Source organism: Echinococcus granulosus (assembly GCF_000524195.1).
Source record: "Echinococcus granulosus chromosome Unknown EG_S00009, whole genome shotgun sequence".
Classification (NCBI taxonomy): domain Eukaryota; kingdom Metazoa; phylum Platyhelminthes; class Cestoda; order Cyclophyllidea; family Taeniidae; genus Echinococcus; species Echinococcus granulosus.
The window spans coordinates 374,278-399,218 of record NW_020170389.1 but is presented as its reverse complement, the minus strand read 5'-3'; the positions used below and the strand labels follow the sequence as shown (position 1 = coordinate 399,218).

The following is a 24,941-nucleotide window of genomic DNA, read 5'->3' as shown; positions in this document are numbered from 1 at the left end:
AAAGTTGGATTGATATCCCTTGGGATCAGGTTTGCTTTCTGCTGCCACCAATGTGGTCCTATTTAAAAAACAGATTGTTAAACAAACATCTAACGCATTACACAACATTTATTATAGCTTGGGGTTACTGGTATGGCCATGGAGCATTAAAGTTGTCCGTCCAATATAATCGAAAGGCAACCGAGAAACTGGGGTGTTAAAATTTAGCAAATGGGTTCTTGAAGAGTTGTGATATTTTTTAACTACAATTGTAACAATATGATCTCGTCATCATCCGAGTACCATCCATTCACTTTGTACCTCCTTTGGTATTTGCACAACATCAAGAAAGCTTCTTATTGCAAAATTTACAGCAAACTTAACAAAATAAGAGCATTCCAAAAAAATTTTTAACGATAAAATTTTTAAAAAATGAAAAAGCAATATTTTGTAGTTTTCAACACTTTTCTTTGGCAAAATTTTCCGCAAACCTTTCTGCCCATTTGGCTTTTATTTGTAAAGGCAATCTAACAAGCGAGATTTTTTATTATAAATATCCCGAAAGTTGGATTTAAATGTGACAGCTATAGTGAAAATACTGTTATTTTTTAGTGACGCGTTAGGGAAGTTAATTTATAAAAAGTTTTGTTAATAAATATTTGCGTCAAAATATGTATAAGTTTTTGTTTGTTTTTTTGCTTTCTCTGCTTTTTTGCCGGCGATTTTTTGTTTCAATCTGCTAACAGGCTTACACTAGCCTAAATATACGATTCAAGCGTCTGTTGCGTTAGTACGTTGTTTCCTTTCTGGTTGCAGTAGTTGCTTCTCATTTGCTCCAATGTTTTCTTGTAATCCGCATGACAAATAAAGTCCTTGAATTTATTAGGCGGGCGGCATCCTTGGTATTGCCTGAGTTCATGTACATGTGAGGTTCTAACACAATTACGCCCCGCATATATTTAGCAAGACAGTTGTATACAAGTCCCAGCTGATTTATTCTTATCAAGAACTAGCCTTTTATTGCAGTACTTTAAATTCTGTATTTGGCTGAAATGTAGCTCACCTTGTGCCCGCTCTTGTCTAATTCCAAGTTCAAGTCCTCTTTGGGGTTTTTGCCCTTACATGGTCACTAGCGTAATGCAAGTCCAAGTTACTTGCTGCGTATTTCTCACGACGTCACTTTTAGACATGTCAGGTGATTTTGATCCATGTGAGTGTATCTACAATCACGAAACATCGATGCAGCGGCTCTTGACCATGCTGCGACAGTCACAAGCCTACTGCAATGACGTCATCTGCCAGAGCGACCTATCCAACCCATTTGCGAGTCAGAGTGACAGTCAAATTTCCTCCTCATTCTTCGTGTTCTTCGCGTGGATTCTTGTTATTGCCAGTGTCTTGGCCTTCCGCACTTGTCGTCAAGGCAGCGCTAGTGGGTCGGACAAGCCTGGACCCGCAGGGGTGAGTCTTTCTCGTTTATAAACTTGCTGAGCTTCCGCTGCTATCGTTTATTGTAACGAATGTTGCCAATTCCACTTGACCAAGTAAATTAGCCACCAAATTTGTGTCTTATGTAAACCTACTTTGGCAGTAACTAGAAATGCATTACAACGCGCAATGACGCGCTGGAAATCCCACACCACGCACTATCACCCAAGCCCTTGATGTTGATCGCTTGGTGGGTGACCAACTTTACCCACCAAAAACCATTTCACCAAGATTAGTAGCACCAGGATTTACCTTTCAGAATTTCTATAAACTCAACACAATTGGAATCTGCAATCGCGTAATGCTGACCCGCTTTTGCTACCATTACAGTATTCTGTTTACCAGCTCTGTAACTGTCCTTCCGAAGGTTTCTCCTCTTTTGCTTTTAGAATAACGACCCGGAGCCACCAACCATTTACTAGCGCATATTGCTGTGAGAGCTACAATTTCATCTTTTATCAATCATTTCACTCCTATCAACCAACCCACCGAGACTGGTTGTTCACCCTTTCCTCCTTCGCCATTTACTTACTTTGCATCCCTCAACAAAATTGCATCTTTAACCAAACAAAGGCGACTCCATTGTGATTTGCATACGAGATGTATGGACACTTGTCGGATATGTACATTCTGGGTGGCGTCTACGTCTTTACGGCCGAGTGCCCCTTGGTGCCACCACGATGACGAGCAAAGAACTCCTTCTTCCGCTTTTTACTTCTCGCTTCCGCCATCTCCGCCTCCGTGGCGCACTTCGCCTTGTAACGTGAGATGCGAGCGACCATCTTGCCCTTCTCCCGCTCTTGATAGGCCGCGTGCAACCGCCGCAGGCGTTGAATGAGCTGCGCGCGATCGCGGACGTGCCCAACGGGATCGGGAACGCCCTCCATTTCAGACGATGCTATTATCGGTGCGGGTACATCGACGTTCCGAGCGCGTCTTACCTCATCATTCCTGAAGCGTTGTGTACGCAGCTGTTTCTTACTCAGTTTTGGCTTATCGGCGAAGGGCAGCGCCGCGACTAGTTTGGTGGGCACAGTCAGTGGTAGATGCACGAAGGGCACACGTTGTGCCTCCCTGTATTTGGAGTCCTCCTTGATCTCTACCTTAGCGCCCATATCCCACCGTAACTCACTCATGGTGCGAAGCATCCTCCACTGTGTTTCACTGGCGGAAGAGGCTGCGGTTCGAGCAGAGGGCAGAAGGAGGTTGGGAATTGGATTGTAGAAAGGGGTCAGTTCGATGGGCACAAAGGTTCGCGCAAACACTATGTCTGCCATTCGAATTGACGCTTCAAATGTAGCCCTAAAGTCACCTGGTTTGTGACTCGTTCCCATGAGGGCGTTCTTTATTAGACCTAAGATAAAATCCCAATATTTGTTATGCATGTCAGTATACCTCACTGCATCTTGAAAGGTAGATTTATTACCTCGAATTTTAGAGACGGTCTGAATCTTAGAGCCGACCATTTTAGCCACCTCAAGCTCCGAGTTGAACATACCGCGAATAAAGGCGGTTTTGGAGAAGATTTTATATGGGTGGCCGACCAATTTGAGTTTCTTCATTATCTGGAAGGACTCATTGCAGTCCGTCACGCTGCCCGTCCCGGCGATTCTAAATTTTGGTGAGTTGAGCGCTTCCGCCTATAGAAGACATTTGAATAAAGTCTTATTCTTAAGAGAAATAAACAGCACATCAGTGCTTTGGCACATAAATAAGAACAGTCGCGTAACATTGCAGTTTGAGCAGACATGCTAAGACCTATGCATTGACTAACGGTAAGCTCATTGCCTTCTAAGTAGCAGGCAAGCATGAACCATTCCGAATTTCGACTATAACCAGCAGTGTTAATTTGTTAACCAATCTAAACCGGTATGCATTAGTTTGTGGGAAGTAGAAATATTCCAAAGCTGTTTGGATTATTTTATCCCTTGACAGGATATTATCAAGGTGAGAGACCAGCGTATCATTGCCTCGAGCACTGGATGTGGGAATCCCAGTCGATCAAGAATAATTTGAAATTTGGTATAGTAGTGCGTGTTGCGCTGCGGAAAACTAACAGGGTTAACTTCAAACTGAGTGCAAGTGTAGGAGCCCATATTGTGGGCTTCAGAACGTTCCAATCATAGGAGAGTAAACGATCACATTGTAAAGAAAGTAGAGCACGCCCGAGTTACCTGCTCCCGCCACGTGGAGTTGACAATGGCGACGACTCCAGTTTTTGCAGGAACCACAGGTCCGTAAAAAGTGATGTGACAGTGTTCGTGCGCCAGGGCGTATTTAAGGTAGCGCTTTCGGAAGTTGTGCTCCTCCCTGCAATGCAACAGAAGCACTCAAATGCACACAGTACACCTTCCCGATAATACGGAAGGTAGGATTTTTATAGGTCTAGGTAGCGGGCTTTAATTATCCGTGGTACGGCTACAACGATGAATGATAGGTGGTGAAGCGGTGGGATAACAACCACCACTGCTACCTATTGCGCACGCAACAGGTAGACGGGATCTACTTGTGCAAATACAGGATGCTAGGTAAGTTTGTTCTTCCCCCCCCCCTACCGTGCACAGCATTGCGGGCAAAAGTCACAGTGATGGAGCACAGTTGCCATAAATAATAGCAAAATCATTTGATTGGCATTCTAATTATTTTTAATGACGCTTTGTGAGTGACATGCATCCTTTTTCCAACTGTGACACGCTCTAATATAACCTGGTTTTCTTCCGCTTAATGATAAATCTGCCCTTCAGATAGGGTGATGCGTTTGTTTAGGACAACGTAATAAGGGAAGAAAGTGAGCGAAGCGTCAAAATCCACTGAAAAATGAAGCAGGAGTGCAAAGTCCTGGATAACTTATGCGCATAGAAAGTATGTCCTTAATAATACAAATATCCCGGGCTTTTATGAGGATAACCTTTGATGGAAACCAAAAAGTCCAAAGCACAATTTATTGCCTTGAACTGGACCAGTGGACTTGAGAGAGCGTTCTTCCCTTAGAGGTCCACTTTGTTCACAGTGAATCATGTCAACAAGCTAACTGCTAATCCATCAAAAACGTATCCTTTTAACGAGTAAAGACACTAATCCGAGGCAAGCGTCCAGAATCAAAGACAATTTAGTTTGCTATGACCTCGGATCTGCAAATCATTTCCTTTAGTGATAAGCACGCATTCCACTTTTGGTCAGGTTATTGTTGGACAGCTGATGTCGGTTCTATATCGCCAAAAGCGGACAAATCTGCGGGGTTATTTACGTTTAAAATATCAATAAAAGACGAGAAACAAGAGGCAGAAGTACAAAAATAGAGGAAGTAACTGACTTAGAGAAAACCCCGATCGTTTGGTAGCGTCGCCAGCCAACGGACACGGTGATGGGATCATTGGATTTGAGCACGTGTCGTATCCACCGATGCGCTTGAAAGCGAGCCTGAATGAAGGCTTTGGTCTCCTCTCCCTTCACCAGCCCTCCAACCACCAGCGGCTGTCGTGGGTCAAAGTTCGCCATGAACTGGTAGGGCACTCCTGAAGCAGAAGACACCTAGTCTTAGCAGACCCTTACGTGTTGTGTCCATAATATTTAAGAGGTCAGCTGTGAAAAAGAAGCTGCGTCAAATACTGAGTTCAACGGAAGAAGACGTTCGGCGAGGTCGAAGGAGGATTAGATTATTGCCACTGAATGCCGCTGAGTGGCAATTAATTTGAGAACGGAGCACTCACAAAGCACCGTGTGAGAAAGCCCGGAACCAGCTTTAATGCCAGATCAGAACAATGTGTGAGCGTAGGGCCTTCAAGAGTTTTAAACACACAATTTAAGACCGGAGATGGGACGGTTAGGATGTGGTGTGCGCGAAATTCCCAACTTATCTCAACAAAAATGTGCTCCGCAAAAACCACGGAAAATTTGACACAAAGTTGAACCAGATCAAAAGGTGAACAGGGACTGACCGACAGGTCAAAGTTGCATACAGGACCTTGAAGGTCGGCTGAAACCAAAGCCTTGCTTTAGTTCGGCAGCAAATAAATCAATAGCACTTGAAGTGTGTCATTGTGTAATACTTCTAACATATTGAATTAAAACACTATTTTTAGGTGGTTTATATGCATTGGAAACCTCGAACACGTCCCAATAACTCGTAAATCATTCCCTAAAAAATAAACAGAATGGTCTAAATGGACTAAAGAAAAACTGACCGACAATTTGAAGACGCACATAGGATCCAGGAGGTACACCCTCGACAGTTTCACGAACACCGGGAGCCAATTTGCCAAGGATCTCGCGATTCAGCTGCTGTTGAGCCTCCGTCTTGGCGACCATCTTGTCGTAAAAAGCCGTAGCTGGTTCGTCCGCGCTCGTACCAGAGCCGCGCTGGGCAGCCTCATAGAGACGATCGAAGAGCTCCTTGTGACGCCGACGCTTCTCCAGAATGCGCTCACGCTTCGTTGGACGAAGTAAGGCCTGAAAGAAATAGGTAATAGTGATGAATCGGATTCCCACCATCTAAGTAGGCTCGCACCGTCATAAAACGTAGAGTCAAACATTAAATGCCTGCATTTCTTCAGCGCAAGTTTAAAATCAACATCGTAGTGAGTGTCATGCGATTAATTAATGAACAGATTAATGAAGGTTTGTTCCATCTGATGAGCTCGACCTTAATCGCAAATTAGTCGTTTACAACAAGGGAGACCTAGGCTGAAGCCAGAGTGAATGATTATTAGATGAGGGCTGTTGTAGTGGGGATGGTGGACACACTCACGAACATGATTTGGCTGCAAGCGAACAAGCAAGTTTGTCGTTTCAAAATAGTGATACCACTTCAAAAAATCGGCAAGTTAAACGAGCTATATAGATGGAAGACCTTTTGCTTATGATAACATAACAAAGGTAACTAAGGGACTAAATCCTGCAATTTAGGTAGCGATTGCAAAAAAAGCAAGACAGCACACTACGGAAGTAAATTTATGTTATTCAGGATACCAAAGCAAGACTGAGCTTATTGGAATGGGAATGATCAACCTTTTCAAATCCTTTCGTGGGATCATTATTATCCTCCTCCTTGTTATCTCCACTGGAGGCCCCTCCCTCCTCGTCCAACGGACCAAAATCTTCAAATTCTTCCTCCGAAACCTCGTCTTCCTCAATATCTGAGTCTTCAGCAACTCCCGTGGCCAGCTTTCCTTCGGGTTTATATTGCACCCTGCTACCCACTGCTTTGGCCATCTTCTGCGCTTTTAGCTCTTCCATCGCTCGCTGCGCTTTAGCGTCCGCAGCTAACAACTGCTCGGCGTCCTCCGAGGAGTTCCACTCGCCTGTAGTGAAGCAGTTCGCAATAAGTGCCGTCGAAGCGGTCCAATCGATGGAAACGGAGCGTTGCTGGGACAAAGTGACGTCGTCAGCATAGGTTCCGTGGCTTAGGGTGTCCACCGTAGTAGAGATAATGAACATTTCACCGGTGAGAGCGGATGTGCCTGTTCCTTTGGGCGTCTCATCATCTGCTGCAGAAAAATACAATTGGGGGTAATTGCCTCAGCTTATGAGAAATGGAACAGCTGGTAAATGTCTCCTAATACTGGTAAAACTGTAATGGAATATGCCTGAGTGACGCCTGCCTAAAGTAATATCAGTACCACAGAAAAGTCTCAACGTGACAGGACGAATTACAACTCTATATTACAAGACGTTCATCATACCAAGTATCAATAGCAAATATGGATTTTGAAAGTTTTGGGGAAATGGGTTCAATCTAATCTCATTTAAAGCACCATAATGTTGCCAGGCTTTATGTAGCTCATCGTTAAAGGGTTTGACTTGGGGAAGTTTGAGTCAAATTCTGTAGTAAGCTGAAATGAAACAAGACACAACACAACATCAACAGTTCAGATTATGACGTAAAACACATTGTTTCACGAGGTATCAGCACAGATATAAGAACCTGACAACTATTGGGAAATACACTTAGAGCATACTGGACAGATAACAATGCTTTTAGTGCGTATGGAGCAGTATGTTGAAACAAAATGATGAAACCACGATTGTCATCGATGAGAAATCATTACCAGGTTATTTTAGTTAAAAAAGGCTATCCCCTACAAGAGAACAACTATATCATTACTGAGGAGGACCTCTTGGTGGTAACAACTTCTGTGGTTCATATTTTACGGGGAAAAAACAGACCGAAACAACGTACCAGCATTGTAAATTATGCGCTTCCAGTTCTTGCGACCCGTTGCTGTTTCTTCCCAACCCAGATCTAAAACAAAATTAACCACTGACAATGGGATCAATACATGACCACGTAGTCCTTTTTTCAATACTCGTGAATAATTAGGATAGAAGATAATAGGCAAGGGAATCAAAGCTACACACTATCGAAAGCGTTCTTCAGGTCACGGTGCCGACTATTGAACAGAAGATCCCCTTTGATCCTCAACGAATTCTTCTCCCCGCTGTCATTGCCATACACATCCATGGGCTCATTTTCCACGTCCGGTAGAACTGTATCCTCGAACATCCGCAGTCCAGCACCGCCGTCTTCTTCAACTTCAATATCATCATCTGCTTCGGAGCTGTCGTCGTCATTCTCATCGGAGCCAAAATCATCATCAAGGCCGTTTGCAGACGGCTCCAAGAGAGGCGCATCAGTGAGCATTTGGACTCGGTGATCGTGCTTCAATCGTTCGTCTAGATCATGACCGGCGGCCGAAAGAAGATCGCGAGCTTTAGCCAACTCCGCTTCGCCCGCTCCTACCACCACCTGACGGCCGGATGTCAACCGACCACCACCCAAGTGATGACTTCCACCCAAATCAATGTATGTCGCATCGCGATCTAACAGCACGCCACCAACGCTCGACATTGGTGCATAAAGCTGAATGAGGATTGGATGAATAAGGAAACCTCGGTGATGGGTGCCAGACTTTGTGCTTATAAACTCAGATCTATAAAAATCGGTCGAAATACAGCAACAACTCCGGAAAAGGCTAACTTGAAGTTCCAATTCTGAAATAAACTGCCACATAAGGTGGATTTTCAAGCGGCTAATGGGATGGACGCCTCATTAAAAAACCTCATTCAATCAGGATTTTTATCTACAAGGTTACGTTTGTTTATAGTCGCCATAAGCGCTTACAGACTTAGGCCTCTCTACTTTGTTACTAAACAACAATGTCCAGATTCGAGTGAAGTTAACCACCTTTTTGGTACAAATCTACACATGCATATATGTATAAACAATTGAAAAGGATTTAGTGATAGACACTTGATTATCTCCTCTTAATAGGGTTATTCGAATTCCATACCTTACGTTCACCTTCAGAAAGACGCTTCTTCAATTTAGCTCCGACAGTCCCTTCGGTGGACGGAGTGGCTCGCATAAGTTGAGCCGGAGTGGGACAGGGGTCCTGTTGACGAGTGCATTCTAAAATTGGAAAGTCACCAAGACCGGGAATATGGACAAGAGGGTTGGAGAAAGAAGTTTCGATGGGAGCGCCTCTAACCCAACCGTAGAGACTAATCACACGGCTAGCTTTTTCATCCTCTGCAAGAATTCTAGGGCTAGTCACGTCTTCTAAACGATCCACCAGCATATAGGGGTGTCCAGTTCGCCAGTCGGACGGTCTGGGAGATTTGACAACCATGAGACGGGCCAAACGCTGAATCTCCGCAGGCATGTAATCACCATCAATAATTTTGTCACCCACCTCGCTCTGTTTGTGATGATGAACTAAAAGTGCAACTATCATGTTCTGTAAAAAATGTCCTACATTTTTTCTGCACAAAACGTGATAAGAGGAAAATCTTCGCAGACAGATCCGTCCACAACCGTTGTTTAACTTTCTTCCGAAGGGCTCTTGAAGAAGCCGACTCTTTGAACTGGTCCAAATGAGTGAGCACTGGGATGACTCGAGGCATTCCGTGAACTTGTAACATATTGATAAATTCGAAATGATACATCTCCAAACCCTTTGACACATTGACGACAAGTAAGACTAAATCAGCGATCTTCGCAACATCAATCATACTATTAATGTTGCAATCACATTCAATTAAAGTCAATCGAAACTTTTTGCCGACAACAACAGTTATTGGACCCGTGATATTTGGGACCAACTGACGACCAAAGTGCCTGATTAGCCCACGCAATAACGTAGATTTCCCACATCTTGGTGGACCAACAATGCCAACAATCAGAGGTGGAGAAGAATCGCTCGAACAAGCGGAACTGATGGTTGGAAGATGATATTTCTTTGTCTCCTTATCTAGTGTCTTCCGGACTTTCCTTGCAGCTTTAGTAGTGTGCTGAACGGCAAATCCCTTTGAGCTCTGTGCCTTCGACCTATTTTCCAACCTATTTTTTTTCTGGGCTTTTGCGCCACTTCGAGGGGCTCGATGTTTCTTCTCGTTTGATTCTCCCATTTAGAGACCCAGAAAACAACAAACACATGAAAAGGCACGAGCGGCAGAAGAGCTAATTCGTGGCTGCTTCTAAAACGTGACTGTATAAACAAATTAGTCGGAGTTCTAAAAATCAAAGAAATGCACTTTTTAAAATTTTTCAAAGCGTGTATAAAATTTAAATACAAGATTTATGTGGAGTGGGTTGTAGTCTTTCATTTCATTATTAGCAAAAAAGACTTATGCATATACCACAAACGTGTTCGGACATTCCTCGTCACTTTAAGCTGTTAAAAAAGAGCTTTAATTCTTCTTCCTTAAATGACAGCTTGCCACGTATGTTGTTGGAAACCCATAGCTAGGATTTTGTTTATTATTTTGTGAAAATTTTAGTAGTCATCATAACCATAGTTTACCAGGGTGATAGTATCTAATTATGTTACCCTACGGACTTCCCAGGCCTATATACAGCTGTAATAAATCATGTCAGCGTGGGCATTTGTCCAAACCTGATTTTCCTATGATTTAGAAGTCTGTCGTGATTTCCGGTATTCTGCTGTCTACTGGGAAGTGTGGTTTGCAGGTACGGAATCGCCTACGTGTTTAAACATACCTCCAAGCGCAGAGCTAGATCGCCTCAACCCTTTGATAGAGCTGGCATATTTCGTGCCCATTCACGCGTCCATTTAATACACATACGCCTCCGTACGATAAAATACCATTTTTCACCTAGCTTGCGTTAGCACTGTTGTGATGGTATATGATGATTTTTGAGAGCCTTATTGTCAATATACTTGTTTTAAATTAAGACTTCGCACCTGCTTATCATCTTATATCCCTTAGTTTCCTCAAGACTCCTATTTACTGTTTTTCCTCGCTACTCCTTGTAGATATATTTTCTCTACAAGCACGCATAATTTCTGAAAATTCCTAGCATTTCCTAGTCAAACCCTTATGTTACGTCATGTTCATATAGATCCAAGTCTTCGCAATGCATACCTGCAAATCCCAAACCTAGTTGACCACTGACCTTGAACTTTGAAAGTTGCTGTGATACAATCGCACACCTCCTGGCTAGTGTCTTTATTTGTTGTTGAACGCAGTTTTAGGCCTGTAGGAATGGTTGAGTTGGTACGATTTTCGTTTTCCTTATACCTTAAAGCACGACAAAAATCTACTTAAAGGTGTAGTAAAGCCTGCAATAGACGAATCGTCCTTCAATCAGCTATGTGAAGAGTATAACTCTGTATGTCCAAACACCTTTATGCATTAGCGTGGAAAGCTATTAGGTGATTTGAAGGGAAATAAGTTACTCAGGAAGTTCTGCGAAGAATACGAAAAAATTATGGCAGCTCTCCAAAAGTCTCATGAAAATGAGAAAAAGCTAATGAGAAAGTGTCGGGAGTTGAAGGCCGACATTTTGTCTAATTCCGTGCGCTTGGATCACGTGGAAAAGATATCCAGTGAAAATCCTGCCAATCTTTCTGCGCTTAAGAAGGAGTTAGAAAGCGCTTGGACACTTGTTGAAGGCGCCACTGGCAAGGAAAATCAAGCTCGGGAACGCATTAAACGCCTGAAAGAAGAAATAGCTACCCTCAGTAATATTATTGAGAAGGGGGGGTCAGGAGAGGTTGGAGCTGATGCGTAAGTAGTTTCTTTCTCTCTGGAATTGGTGATATTTACATAATGATCCAAATTTTTGGGATGTTTCGGGGAGGGCACGTACATGTGTCGCCAACAGTCAAGTTCTACTAGTTGGATTTTCTATGTGAGACTTTACGTTTAGTAAATAACATTAAATCTCTACCCTTAGAATAGCAGAGCTCTCCAAAAATTTAGAGAAGTTAACTAAGGAGAAATCTGAGCAGGCTGTTGAAAATGCAAAACTGCGAGAGCAAATTGATTCAACCAAAGAACAAATTAACGGGCTGCAGGAGGAAATCTTCACCGCTCAACAAAAAATTGCAGAGCTGGGTCGGGACATTCAAGTACGATACCGCTACGATTTTCGTAACCGGAAAAACAATTAATTAGCCTAATACTTAAGTCCTTTTACGGTGGGGAAATATTTTGCTTAGGAACAAGTTAGAACTTTCGGTCTGTTAGTCCCCAGTGGTTGTACGCATGCACCGAAATCATGCATCCTAAGGTAGATTCTAGTACATGAAGTTAAACCCTTCAAGAGGTTTGTCACATTGTTTGAGAGGCTATGTCATTTAAAATAGCGCAGAGTCACCCGTTATTCCATCTGCTCATTGAACTCGTCTGACTGTACAATGACTGTGTCAATAGGAGAAAGCCAGTGAAGCTCAGAGAGAGCTGAGAAAGAAGGAGAAGATGGAGCGAGAAATGAACGATGTGGGCGAGGAGGTCGAGCTGAAACACGCGCAGATTCGGTCCATCAGCGAAGTTATTGAAAAACTACAAGAGGAGCTCAAGGTTAGGCAGGAGGAGAACCGGACTCTGAGGATCTCCTACGAGCAGATGAATAGGAAGCTTCAACTGGCTGAAGCGAAACTCGCCGATGCACAGTCAAAATTGGACGCCCAAGTGGCTCTCACCGAGAGCATTCGAGCGGAAAATGCGAGCCGGTCGGTAGAGGTTAAGGTGTGTGAATACTAAACTTGAGAAAATCTTTCTATTCAATTTAAGTAAGCAGCATATTTTTTGTTCAGCAAAAAGAGGAAGAAGTTGAAGCCATTAGAGCGGAGAACGCCAAGTTGGTTAGACAGAACGAGGCAGCTAGTAGACGAATTCGTAGCATTGAGGAGAAGAAGCAAGAACTGGAGCGGACACGAGATCGGCTGCGTGAAAATATCGCTGCAATCGATCGCGATCTGGAGGCTACACGAAAGACCATGGATAATGATCGAAAAGCTTGTGAGGAGCTGACTAGAGAAAGAGATGCTCTGTCCAAATCTCTCTTTAAGGTTCGTGGACAGGCTGCAAAACAGACGAATCTGTTACGACTACACGAGCAGTCAAAACAGAATCTCGAGCGCGAGATTACCAATTACAACCAAGAAGCGATAACCCAACGCAAAATTATCAATGTACTGGAGAACGAACGCGATCACTACCTTCGAGAGGCTTCAAGTTATACTCAGAAGGTGCTCAATCTGATGGAAGAGGTGAAGTTCCGTGAGATGCAAATCTTCGACTTTAGGAAGAAAATTGCCGAGGCCCAGACGAAGTTGAAACAGCAGGAGAATCTTTATGAGGCGATAAAAAGTGATAGAAACCTCTACTCAAAAAATCTTATCGAAGCGCAGGATGAGATAAGTGGGATGAAGCGTAAACTCCACCTCATGGCGCATCGTATATCACAACTGAAAGAGGAGATTGCAAACACGGACGCAATGATGGTACAAGAGACGGCGGAGTGCGTGAGGATGACTCGAGAACGAGATAATATGCAAAAGGAGTTGCAGAGGATGAAGAATATGGCGATAGAGAATAGATCCATAATGGAGAGCCAGGAGGCGGAAGAACGGAAGCTTCTCAAGGTCATTGCACAGGCGGAGTTCGAACGAACGAAGCACAGAAAAGAGTTGGATCAGGTGATCAGCGAGAAAGACATTTTGGGCATCCAATTAGTACGACGTAATGATGATTTGGCGAATCTCTACGAGAAGATCCGTATCCAGAAGTCGGTGCTGGATAAGGGGGAAGCGCAGTTCAACAAGGTTCTGGGGGATCTGCGAAGAGTCCGCGAAGAGATCTGCGCGACCCGTAGAGAAAAGGCCATGCTGCAAGCGAACGCAACAAAGATGGACGAGCTCAAGCGCGAAGTGATCAAGGCTAGAAAGGAGCTGAGTAGGGAGCAGGTTCGGTGCAAAGCTCTGGAGGATGAACTCAAAAAACCCATCAACGTACATCGATGGCGAAAGCTGGAGGTAAGAAAGGAGTGCACCTTGTGCCCCGTTTCAGCGTTGTTGCGACCCCTTGATACTTCAGCACTCGAGCTCTCTTTAAGAAGGACTAACTACGCCAAAATTTCGACCGAAGGTACCATTAGTCCATAGTCTAAACAAGTTTGTAGTTTAAGTTGGCAACCCAGCTGTTGTATCTGGTAGACGCATAAATTACGCGAGTTGGAAATCCTAGGTTCAGTAAGTAAAGGATTACTTTTGCGGGAAAGGGGACAGTGACTTCAGAGCAGTTTTGAATTTATGCGTTTCAAATCTGAGGATAAACGGCAAGCAGTTTAATTGACCACCTTACCTTACTGTGTTTGTAATTTTCATCACCTACAGATATACTACCTAGATGATTGGCGAAACTACGAGTTTCTTCCTGAGGTATAATTTTGCAGTCGTTTGCATTTTCTTGTTACGATGTTCCCACTTTTTCATGTTTCTTAACAATTTTACAGTCCAGTCAATTTAGCCCGTGCTAAGAATAAAGGTATAATTTACCTTTCACTTGCATTTGAGTGGGAAGAATAAATAAATATTAGGATACCAGTTATGGTTTTGTTTTTCTGTTCCCCCAATATTTACTTTTATTTTAATATCGTAGCACTACCTTACGGTCAACTTTCGTTCGCCCAACCCTGAACCCCACCACTTACTGACCTATGTATAATCAGCGGCAGATTCGGTCAACCATACTAGAAGTGTTTCCCCTGTGCTGATTAGGTTGCAGCATTTAATGTCCAAATCACCACTGAATACTCCATAAGATCAACAATTGGTTGGGAGTACGGAAGCATGGGTAGCAACAGCATGGAGGCCACAGCCGAAGATCACAGAGGCCGACGCGTTAAAAAACAAAGCCGATGCCTTCCCTAAGCCTCAAACATCTGCTCTAATTTGGTTCAAATGATATTAACTATGTTTATACGTCCAAACTTTACCCTCTATTCCAACAGGGTAGCGACCCTTCCTCCTTTGAGATGATCAAGAAGATTCACTCATTACAGAAGCGTTTGATAGGAAAGACGGAGGAAGTCCTGGAGAAGGAGATTCAAATTCAAAAGAAAGAACGCCTCTACGTGGAACTGAAGCAGGTCCTTGCCCGCCAACCCGGTCCCGAGATAGCCGAGCAGCTTGCCATTTACGAAAATAGTTTACGGGAGAAATTAGCTGCTATGAAGGTAATCGCCCCGCTTCGGTAATCAATCTGAGATAAACAAGACTGTCTGCGCCCATGCAGACGGTGGTATTGCTTAGACTGAGACTCAGAAGAGGCCTAGCTCTAGTATTGAGATTTGCTTCAAACATGACCACGCTGACAATGTCGTCGACATCAGCAGAAATAAATTTACCCTCTTCTTTGCTGATACACACTTGATCACTCCACAACAACCCACTTCCTTATAACATTACCTACATGGTTATAAAACGATTACTACGTTAACAGCCCGGTTTAATCACGGTATATGTTTAGTCACCACCACAAACCTAGGCCTTTATTGGGTGCCTCTTTCTCTGCAGATAATGACAGCACAAATGGAGAAGCACGATGCCAGCATAAAGGACTACAAACTCCAAATGGAAAAGCTTGACAACGAATTGCTAGATACTAAGAAAGCGTACTTTGAGAAGCGACGCCTTAAGGAGGGAAGCAGAGCAAGGACTAAATTCGAGACTCCGGAGGTAATTGTGGAGAAGGCATCAGAAATAAGTGCTCAGTCGGAGTCAGAAGAAGAGGAACAGGAGAAATTGGACGACAAAAACCTAGAAAGGGGTCAAGATAATCTGGGAGAGGCTAATCTAAAAGGAGGGGGCCAAGACCAAAGTAGTCCGGGAGAAGAGGAGAGTGATAATCAGGAAAAGGAGCAGGATGAATTGGAAGAAAAAGAGAAGGAGGGCTTCAAGGAGGAATATTCCTAACAGGAAGCACCACATACAATCGAACCACACCAACGTGCACGAAGTGAGGAGGAAGCCAACGGTTAGGAGGAACGACATGCGAACGAGTGAATAATAGGGCAAATATATTCTTACGATTATAATGCTTATTTGACAGGCATCTGAAACGGGGAAACGAAAATGACGTTCTATAGAGGACGTTAGAAACAGAGACTAATTTTCCATAGCGGGTGCCAGCAGTCCATAGTCACCCAGTTCGACGAATAGTGTTAAGGAAAGTATCAACTGATTCGCATGCTCTAAAGCATGGACAAGATATCTATAAATCTGAACCAAAATAATAAAAATAAAAGAATTATCAGGACTTAACAGGGTGGGGGGATTTTGCAGACAAATAGGTGGGTCCAGCACCAGAGGCGATCGTAGACCACGTATCAGTGCAGTGCTCGGTTACAAGACCAGCGGTAGCAGTTTTGAAAGTGCGCGCCAGAACGTAGTTTGCAAGTACTGGAATGAATTCCCTTCCTGACAAATATCTTCCTCGGGCTGCTGCATGACCACCGCTCTAGGACATTATACGGCGGTCCGTACTTGGGCAGGGGATTTGTTGCTTAAAAATTGCTTTCCCGTGCTTGCTCGGCAGGTATAGAGTTCCCCTCTGAAGCTCCACCCAAGCGTGCATACCCACATGGACTCCGCATCTACCGTCCATAAGTCCTTCTGATATATCAGCTTTCACCGGTGCATTACGTTTATGTACCACAGCTGAGAAATGCAGATGTGTGAACTAACTCTTGGGATCTTGGGTAATGCACCAGCAGAATTCTCGTGAAAACACCGAACTCCGCAACTATAATACCTGCTCCTAAACTCGTCCAATCTCTAGGTTCGTCCAGTATATAATAGGCACAAACTGGGGACCACGCCTTACCCAGTTCGCATTCCTTGATGTGCTCATTAGGTCGTCAGGTAAAATTGAGTGAATGCAAGAAAGCATCGGGGCCAAGGCACCGAACAAGTATCCCAATTGCTCTTCGTATTCAGGGCGGAACTATAACGGGTCGGCGGACTGGTGTGCGAGAACATAGACGCAGGGGTCCAAGCCAGATCCGGTGGTTCATGTCCCCCGTGTACGTAAAATCTGAAGTCTACCCCCGAACGGCTCCAGGAGGCAACTGTCGACTATGCATCCCCGCCTTCACTTAGTCAACAAAAAGACCGCAGCGACAAGCACGAAGCAGGGGCTACTAGAGAGAACCGCCACGATGAAGAATCAGTCCCCGTCACTGGAGATTCCCAAGCAAATAGTGACGCCAACCCACGGATTAGGCAACCAATAAACGGCAGCCCATGAAGTGATCATGCCAGGTGCCACACTGCTCAAACTAACGACAGGAGTGGACAACGCATGCAAAATACCAGAATTAACCGCAGGATTACTCGTTACCGCATTCAGACCAAAGCACCACACATGAGTTACCAAGACGCACGTTAGTTAGGGACAAAGTGGCTTAGCGATAGGTAAGGTAGAAAAATGGAATTGGCAAAACTAAGTACGTAACCAACTCCCATAAGTGAGACAATTAAATGCTAATCACTGAAAACTATCATAGCCAACTATAGAGCGAGAGGTCACCATTCCACACAAAACCTTTTCACGAGTAGGTATACAGCATGTTTTACAGATCAATGGATAGATCCAGCACTAGAGGCGATCTTTGGCCACATATCAGCACACTCCTTCGCCACAGGACCGGTGATAGCAGAGCCTAGAGGAAAACGGGAATACCCAATGCTTAGAACGCAAAGAAATCCAAATTCTACGCACCTATCCGGCCAATGTTGTGAACTAGACAATCAACTCATCTAGAACACCTCCATCTTGCAAGCTGTCTGGGCGCCAAGCAACACAACGGCGCAATTCGGCTTGCCGACTTACCACCAATCTACTCAACTATAAGTTCAGCACACACCTTTCATTTCACCATTGGACTTCACTATTACGCCCGCGTTGTCTTCGAAGTATATAAAGGTTCCATCCTTTCGACGAAACGCCTTCCGTTGACGTATTACTACAGCTTGCCACACCTTCTTGCGGAGCTCCGGTTTGCCCTTCTTCACTGAACAAACCACGCAGTCCCCAGTGGCTGCCGATGGCAGCCGATTGAGGCGACCTCGGACACCAAAGACTGCAATCACATAGAGATTCTTGGCCCCAGTGTTGTCAGCGCAGTTCATAACCGCACCGGTGGGAAGACCAAGGGTGATTCGGAACTTCCCTCCGGAAGAACCACCGCGTCCTTTTTAATAAAATAGAACTGTAACATGCGACAGAGAAAACCCCCGTAGGTAAGGCAATAACAACGAACCGCTCTACACACGCACCACGCTTCGACATTCCCGGGCGTTGTTTGTGCTCACCGCGTCAGCAATAGGAGTGCATACTAACAATTTAATGGTTTGCAGTACTTTTTGCAGGCTTACAGGCTATTTTTTTAGATCTAAGTTGTGGGCCAATTTTTATTTTCGATAACAAAAAATTTATTTTAGTTGGCTTTTGCTTTCAGTTTTTTTATGGGATTGAAAACAATGTTCTCACTTACGTCCCAAAGCCAGCATACTACTGCTTTACCTCCTGGTTTGCATTAACAATGTTATCATTATTTAGCTATTTGCTGTACGCCATGAGTATGCGATTGATAATGTGTTCATAAAAGATTTTTGCCCCTATTTTCCTGTAAAATTATTTGTTTGCCCAAGAAGACGGGACGCTGGTTCCAAATAAGGTTTCACTTCCTTCTGGTTGCAAATATACCATTTTATGTACATTATGATAAATGCTGTAAAATTTTGCTAATCTCCGAGTTTTAACTTCCATAATATGTTCAAATTTAGTGGACATCATCCATTATTACCCGCGACGCCTAGAGTCATCCCTGATTTCGTAATAATTATACCAGGTAGGAAAGGACATATTGTATTTGACACGCATGAAGTCTTATAAACTATTGTATTTTAAAGAGGGCTGCAGTTCACTCTCAGTGGTCGATGGCATTTGCTCAGTCGCGCAGTTGGGAGAAACTAACTGCCCTCCACCTAGGACTAATATCTTCAGTTGCTATTTCTAGCAAGCTTCTTTCTTTAGTTAGTATGTAAGCTCTTCATGTCCGACCAGGGGCGTACCTTTGTTCGGGAGCAACACATCGTAGTGAGCTATAATCGATTGGGTGCGGAATAGTTTATTTTATACCAAGCAGGTTGATATTGTGATGGCCAACATAACTGGGTAGGGGTCTTTGCTCCACGGATAATGGAACCTGCTGTGTAGTCTAGGTGGCCTGTACGGCTGTACTAGTTCTTCTTTTCGTCAGGCTTTAAGTTGGTAGTGATACTCACAATATCTCTTCTTTCTTATATATGACCAGTGTGAGTGTTCAGATGTGATGTTAGCCACTTTTTTATCACTTCTTTCTGTCGCAGACCATACTCTGGGATACTGTAGGAAAATGTCGGTTCGTGCTCCCATTTTACAACCTAAAATCATTTTGATTAGTGAAACTCCATTTGCTATATTGCCTGTAGTCCTACGCACAAGGGGGCACCATCCTAGGCATAAATCATAATCTTATGGTTGGATGTTCTTAATGAAGACCTTCAGCAGTCCATTCAACGTGTGATTCGGCTCTTCTACCTGTCCGTGCAGAACGAATGATGTAGCGCTTGACTCGAAATTAGGTAATGCTAAAATTGGTGCGAAGCGGAGTATTCGACTCTGTTTTGAACGTGTTACCGTTCTCTTTCCCCGACTTGAAATCCTTTTTGCTGGCCTTTCCGTAAGTTTATGCAGCGGGCTTGCAATCTCAGTAAAATCTTCAACAAATCTACAAAGTTTTTAATTGGCTATTGTAGAACGGGTGCTCACTGGCTTTGCTCGAGCACTTCAGCAACCGCAATCCCGTCAGATGAGGTGGAATGTCCCAAAAGGTTAACTTCATATCTTTGGCTTCAGTTTCAAATCGACATCTTGTAGGGAGTCTAGCAATGATTTCATATCTATCCAGGTATATTGCGCAATGCTTTGGGAATGGTCTAGCCTGCACGGTTTTCACAAGGCGCTGTATTGCATAGTCCCAAAAACACCTTCTGGGTTACATTAATTTCGTTTTATAGCAAAATCTTCCACATCCCTGCTTGCTGATAGCCCGATTCTAAATCTAACTTGGCGACCTGCATTAACCTGTGTAGAGAGTCTGACAAATCGTTTAGGTGGGGTGGTGGGTAGACGTTCTTCTTTGTCAATGAGCGTTCAGCTTTCTGTAACCAATGAACAGTCGGAGACTTCCGTCCTTCCTCTTTACCAATACAATTAGTGAAATCTACGATGACTTCGATACCTTTATGGCCTTGTCTCGCAGCCTTTTGTTTAAAAGATTGCTTACCCCTTTTAGCAGAGGAGGTAGTATGCGTCCTCGTGGCTGCCAGGTTAGTCTGGCAGGCCCAGTGTCGAACCTAAGTTTTGCGGTACTTGTTCCTTCCAGCTTAGCACTTTTCATGAGGATATATTCGTCTATCTAGCCACTAAGTTCCAATGTTATTCCCTATCATCTTCAGTGACATGGGTAAAGGGGGAACAAAGGTGGCCCAGGTAGTTCATAGGTATTTCCGCGGCCTCCAATAAACCAATATAAATATCATCAGCACCCTTTCGATAATAAAAGGTTATCGTTGCCTTAGTGCTTTGGTGGGTAGAGAAAGTGCCTTCTGCAAACTTCAGGGCAGCCCCAGTGCCATGTAGAATACCAACCCAAAGAATCACATCCTAAACCAGATCCAGAGATTTCAATATCCATGTTTCCTAGTCTATGTTGGTATGCAACAACGCCTCCCTTTTTATTACCAGCTCTATTCCTTCTGCCAATCCTATCCCCGAGATGGCGAAACAACTTTAGTCTTATGATAAAGAGGTGAAAAATCCCAATATCTATCATTAATATGACGGCACCGGAGCCAAAGGGAAAGCTGGATGAATATCCTTCCAGTTTGCCTGAGGCTTGAAGAATGAATGGGAACCGTTTTGAAGAAAGCGGAATAAGGAGAGGAAGGACTTACCTAACACTAGGACATGATTCGGTTGGTCTTGAAAGAAGGATGTTGGGTTTGGTCGACCTTAGTTGCTGATGTAGTGAGGAGCCGTAGCTAATTCCTGACCTTTTTCATTGCGAATTGGACAAGTGCAAAGGAAAGTGATACCTGTGCCGTGGAATTTCTCGACCATGCAAAGTGGACAAGCTTCGTGCCTAAATTAAATAGTTGTCTATCCTTCAACTCTGATTGAAGGTAAGCCGTAAAAGGCTTCTTTTGACTGTACTTATGGACAATTTGTAGGCTCCTTGTCATCTTCTCTTGTCTTTTGATTACAATGGAAGACCTCTCTAGCTAACGTCTGTGCTTCTTGAGAGATGGCAAGTTAACCCAAAGCATCGCCGCAGTCTTCAAAATCGGCATCGAGGGTTATCTTGCTATTTATGGCGGCCAAGAACAGGTTCTGGGGAACAGCGAGCAGAATTCGTTATGCCCTTCGACGCTGAATGTAAAATCAAAAGTTAGTTCTAGCATGTTGGAGTCACTAAATCAAAATTCATGTCACTTTTGAGAGGGAGCTTGTCCATCGACGAGCCCACTAATGTAAAAGATCCCGTGTTTCCCTCTTTCACCTCTGGTTTCACACCCCGGAACGAGGAGGTTGTGTGGACGAAGGCATCTTGTATTTGAGAATTATGATTGGGGTTTACAGGTCATCAAGTTATGAAGAGGGCTGGAGTTCATTTTCTCCTCAAGGGTGGATGGCTTCCGCTATGCCACATGGTTCGGGTAACCTGACACCATGTCGCCCAAGCGGTATATTCAACCAAGCATGTATTACATAAATTCCACCACTATGGAGGAGGATTCACTATTACCTTACAGAAAGGCTGATAGGCTATCAGCAGGGCCGGACGGATACGCCTCCAAGCATAATTACACCCTGCCGAGTCCCAAAGTGGTAAATGGGAAATAAAGCAAAAGCAAAACAATGTAAATAATAAGACAAAACAAATGCTGAATAATCCTGCAAGTTCATGTTCCGCTATTTCTTCGATAACCGAAGTAAATATGGCATTAACATTTGTATCTTCTTTTCCTGTAACCTGCATTTTTTCAATCTTTAGCATGTTTTAGTGGATGGTACTTCTCACGTTTTTATTAGGTGTGGGCAGCAATTAAGTAGATGCGTATCACGCGGTTATGCTGAACTGCTTACGCAAAAGGCCGCCTTCCACAACACCTCGGTCGTCACATGAGCCTTCACATTTACGATCCCAATAACTTTACTGATTGCTTACCTCCGTAATTTCACCGCATCAGCACACCTAAACAGACGCCCCTAATGGGGTTCCCTCATCATCAGGTGTTTGCCAACACATCCACTCCCGAACACATCAACCACGCATTCCACTTTAGGCTGTTGTCTTTTTTTGATCTACAAGTGGCTAGCACATTAGGCTGTCTTATTCACGAGGCTGACTTTTCGCCCGCATTTTGCAAGCCACTTTCCCTTATAAGCATTCTTGGCTGGCACTCGAAAAGGTGGTCATAACCACGGTGAAATAGGGCGACAAAGGGCGGCCGATATTTTTGACACGCCTGTCATTGATGGTGTGCCAATATTTTATGGTGGCATTCAGCAGTCTCTCGGGTTAATATTCACTTCTTTTTTGGCTATAGCATAAAGACACTTGAGGAACGTTCAGCTTTTTAAAAAAAAAAACGTAGAATTTCACAATGATAAAAAAACGTTGAGGGACTGGTGGGCCACTATTATTAGCAACCGATTTGTTCACACGTAGCCACAAATTAGTGGTTGAAAATTATTATTTTAAGCAACAACATTAATATAACAAATCGGTCAATTTTAGTTATGGAAATATAAACAGAACCTACTACGAATTATTACGATGTGCAGGCTTACGGTTTCCAGACACCAGCTAATTGGGAGAACGTGTTACCCACCCCCGCCGTCTGGAGGATGTGCAGCACCCCCATTCAACCAGTGAGACAGCAGACATAATTTTAAGTTCTCCTTACTGATAACAATTACAAGAGAATGTAAGCGGATTCTTGTCCGCTCCACTTTCCGTTAATCACAAGTTTTTAACAAGTACATTTTCGTAATCAGCCTCCCAAGCCCTTAAGATTAATGCCACTTTAATCGCGTGTTAATAACTACTTCCTGACGGCAACGGCAGACTTTATGCAAAGTCAGCACTAGTTAAATGCAGCGCCCTCAATCGTGTAATATTATTTCGTAAACGAAAACTTGGCGAAAAAGGAGTCTAATGTCTTTCTTCTGCAGTGAACTGACTGCAGGAAATTTGGACAATACTGAAGAGAAAGGTTTTGCAGCAAAATGACCTTTCCCCTCTCATGGAGGGTGAATTCCCTGAGTGTTTAAGGTTTGTTAGGAAATTTCGCAAGCAATTTTTCATTTTTCGCCACAAATATCTACTCTTTGACTTAATTAAACGTTCAAAGAATGTATTTGTCAATCTTTGTCAATTTTTGGAAGAAATATGGTCAAGATGTATTATAATCCCCATATTTAACTTGGGTCTCGAAATAAACAAATGAATAAAGTAATTCCGGTCATTTTTATACTTTATTACAGGTAAAGGAAGTCATACAAAAATGCTGGACTGTATTTGGAGGGACTTCTTAGACTTTCCTCAAGCATTACCGACTTCCATCTATAAATACGCCATCTTTTATTATTTAGCAGCTTAAATTCCAATGCTAGGCGGTTTTAGTGCGTCGCGGGAGTGGTAGCAATTCCAAAGTAATGACCTGCAATACGTTTGGTTTTTATTTAAAAATAAAACAAAACGTTTTGCTCATCAGCGCGGGCCGTAAAGCTAAAAATAAATATTTAAAAGTGTCTGAGAAGAGGAAGATAAGCTTCTAGGTTATCTGTTATTAAAAAAAATGCGGCTTAATGGTCGGATTCGTCACCCTCCCTGCATTTCCCCTCATTAAGGCAGTCACTGTGCTAGATACAAATCTCTCAATAGTGCATCCTCTTTCTCAAGCAAATAAAAACAAAGTGACTTCACATGGTATCACGAAATTCGCTATGCCAATAAGGTAAATTAAAATCGTCTGATTTCCCAGACGTAGTTTGTGCTCGAACTGGAGTCTTTTGTTTAAGCGCATCACATAGCTTTTTCTGGCTTATTTGTTGGGAAAATTTCAGTTATTTTCAAGAAGGCTTTACTGAAAATTAATCCAGGTAGTAGCATATCAATGTGTAAAAATTTCGGTGTGAAACCTCGCCAAATTAACTCGGCTTGTTTGATTTAAACAACACAAGATCTTTGGGGTGCTGATTAACCTAAGCATCTTTACTATTAACTGTTCATTATCATTTTCAACTGAGGTGATCCACTTTGCTGATAACCCAAAAGGTTGAGCGATTCTTGATAGATCTTATAGCTTGTGGAGCTCATAATAACCGGTTGTCCATATTCTTGACAAAGCAAGGAATTCTGTCTGATTGTCAAAGCTCTCTGCTTCATTTTTCGAATTTTAAACAAACACAAAACGTCGGTTGAACATGATGAATGTTAATCAGGCTTGCCCGCATCACTCATTGAGTTTACCCATTGCAGCATTTGCAGTGTAGCATTTGGAGGAGATGCGGTAGTAGAATGTGGCAGCAGAACCCACCACCCAGAATTGGTTATAAAATGTGACTCGGGTAATGCACAACTCAAGGAGAGATGGATCACACCGAGGAAGAGCCCTCATTCATCACTTTTATGAGGGATCGGGTGACACTACTGACCACACCATTTGACCACCAAGGTGTTAAGAACAGCTTTCATTCGTGCTTGACGTCATGAGTGATGAGCAGCTGGCAAAGTAGCAGTGGCCTCCACGCATACGCCATTTCCTTCCAGACTACAATAAGCCTCGACACAGCTAGTAGTCTCCTCTTCGCATCTTCCACCCTATAGGCACGTGGCGTTGGAAGAGAGGGGGTTGTTTGCCGAAATATGCATGTGTGAGGAGAAACGGCGCCTACGCTTCTGCACTCCAGCCTCCCTTAATCCAACAAACATGGCATTGGTTAGCCCCAGAGGCTTCACTCACTGCCCAACGCACACTTCCTCCGTAGAGGAGACGAAGAGGACTACGCCTGCTTTGTGCATTTGTGCCTCTGTGTGTTTGTGTGTAGAA

At 43.6% G+C, this 24,941-nt stretch overlaps 4 protein-coding genes across 4 annotated transcripts in view; 2 read left to right on the top strand and 2 right to left on the bottom strand. All coding sequences in view use genetic code 11, as the record gives it.

Moving 5' to 3' along the window:
• Window positions 1-1,889, top strand: part of EGR_02072 (hypothetical protein) — a gene marked incomplete at both ends in the record, with an annotated part of 3,390 nt that extends 1,501 nt beyond the window's left edge. The window contains 2 exons of the mRNA XM_024491321.1: window positions 1,166-1,440; window positions 1,857-1,889. Of these exons, the coding sequence (XP_024354174.1) occupies window positions 1,166-1,440; window positions 1,857-1,889 (308 nt within the window). The remainder of the gene's footprint in view (window positions 1-1,165; window positions 1,441-1,856) is intronic.
• A 219-nt stretch (window positions 1,890-2,108) lies between these two features.
• Window positions 2,109-9,873, bottom strand: EGR_02071 (Ribosome biogenesis protein BMS1; the record flags this gene model as incomplete). The annotated part of the gene is made up of 10 exons (XM_024491320.1): window positions 2,109-2,821; window positions 2,894-3,107; window positions 3,642-3,777; window positions 4,781-4,982; window positions 5,652-5,916; window positions 6,475-6,953; window positions 7,646-7,708; window positions 7,825-8,326; window positions 8,757-9,181; window positions 9,222-9,873. 10 exons carry the CDS (start codon window positions 9,871-9,873, stop codon window positions 2,109-2,111), a joined length of 3,651 nt encoding a protein of 1,216 aa, XP_024354173.1.
• Window positions 9,874-10,173: 300 nt separating this feature from the next.
• On the top strand, window positions 10,174-15,689 carry EGR_02070 (Coiled-coil domain-containing protein; the record flags this gene model as incomplete). Its single annotated transcript, XM_024491319.1, has 8 exons — window positions 10,174-10,188; window positions 11,015-11,098; window positions 11,126-11,496; window positions 11,666-11,840; window positions 12,145-12,459; window positions 12,528-13,748; window positions 14,726-14,950; window positions 15,291-15,689. The coding sequence occupies 8 exons, from the start codon at window positions 10,174-10,176 to the stop codon at window positions 15,687-15,689; spliced, it is 2,805 nt and encodes a 934-aa protein (XP_024354172.1).
• A 1,665-nt stretch (window positions 15,690-17,354) lies between these two features.
• On the bottom strand, window positions 17,355-18,066 carry EGR_02069 (60S ribosomal protein L23; the record flags this gene model as incomplete). Its single annotated transcript, XM_024491318.1, has 3 exons — window positions 17,355-17,437; window positions 17,642-17,968; window positions 18,054-18,066. The coding sequence occupies 3 exons, from the start codon at window positions 18,064-18,066 to the stop codon at window positions 17,355-17,357; spliced, it is 423 nt and encodes a 140-aa protein (XP_024354171.1).
• Window positions 18,067-24,941: the final 6,875 nt, after the last annotated feature.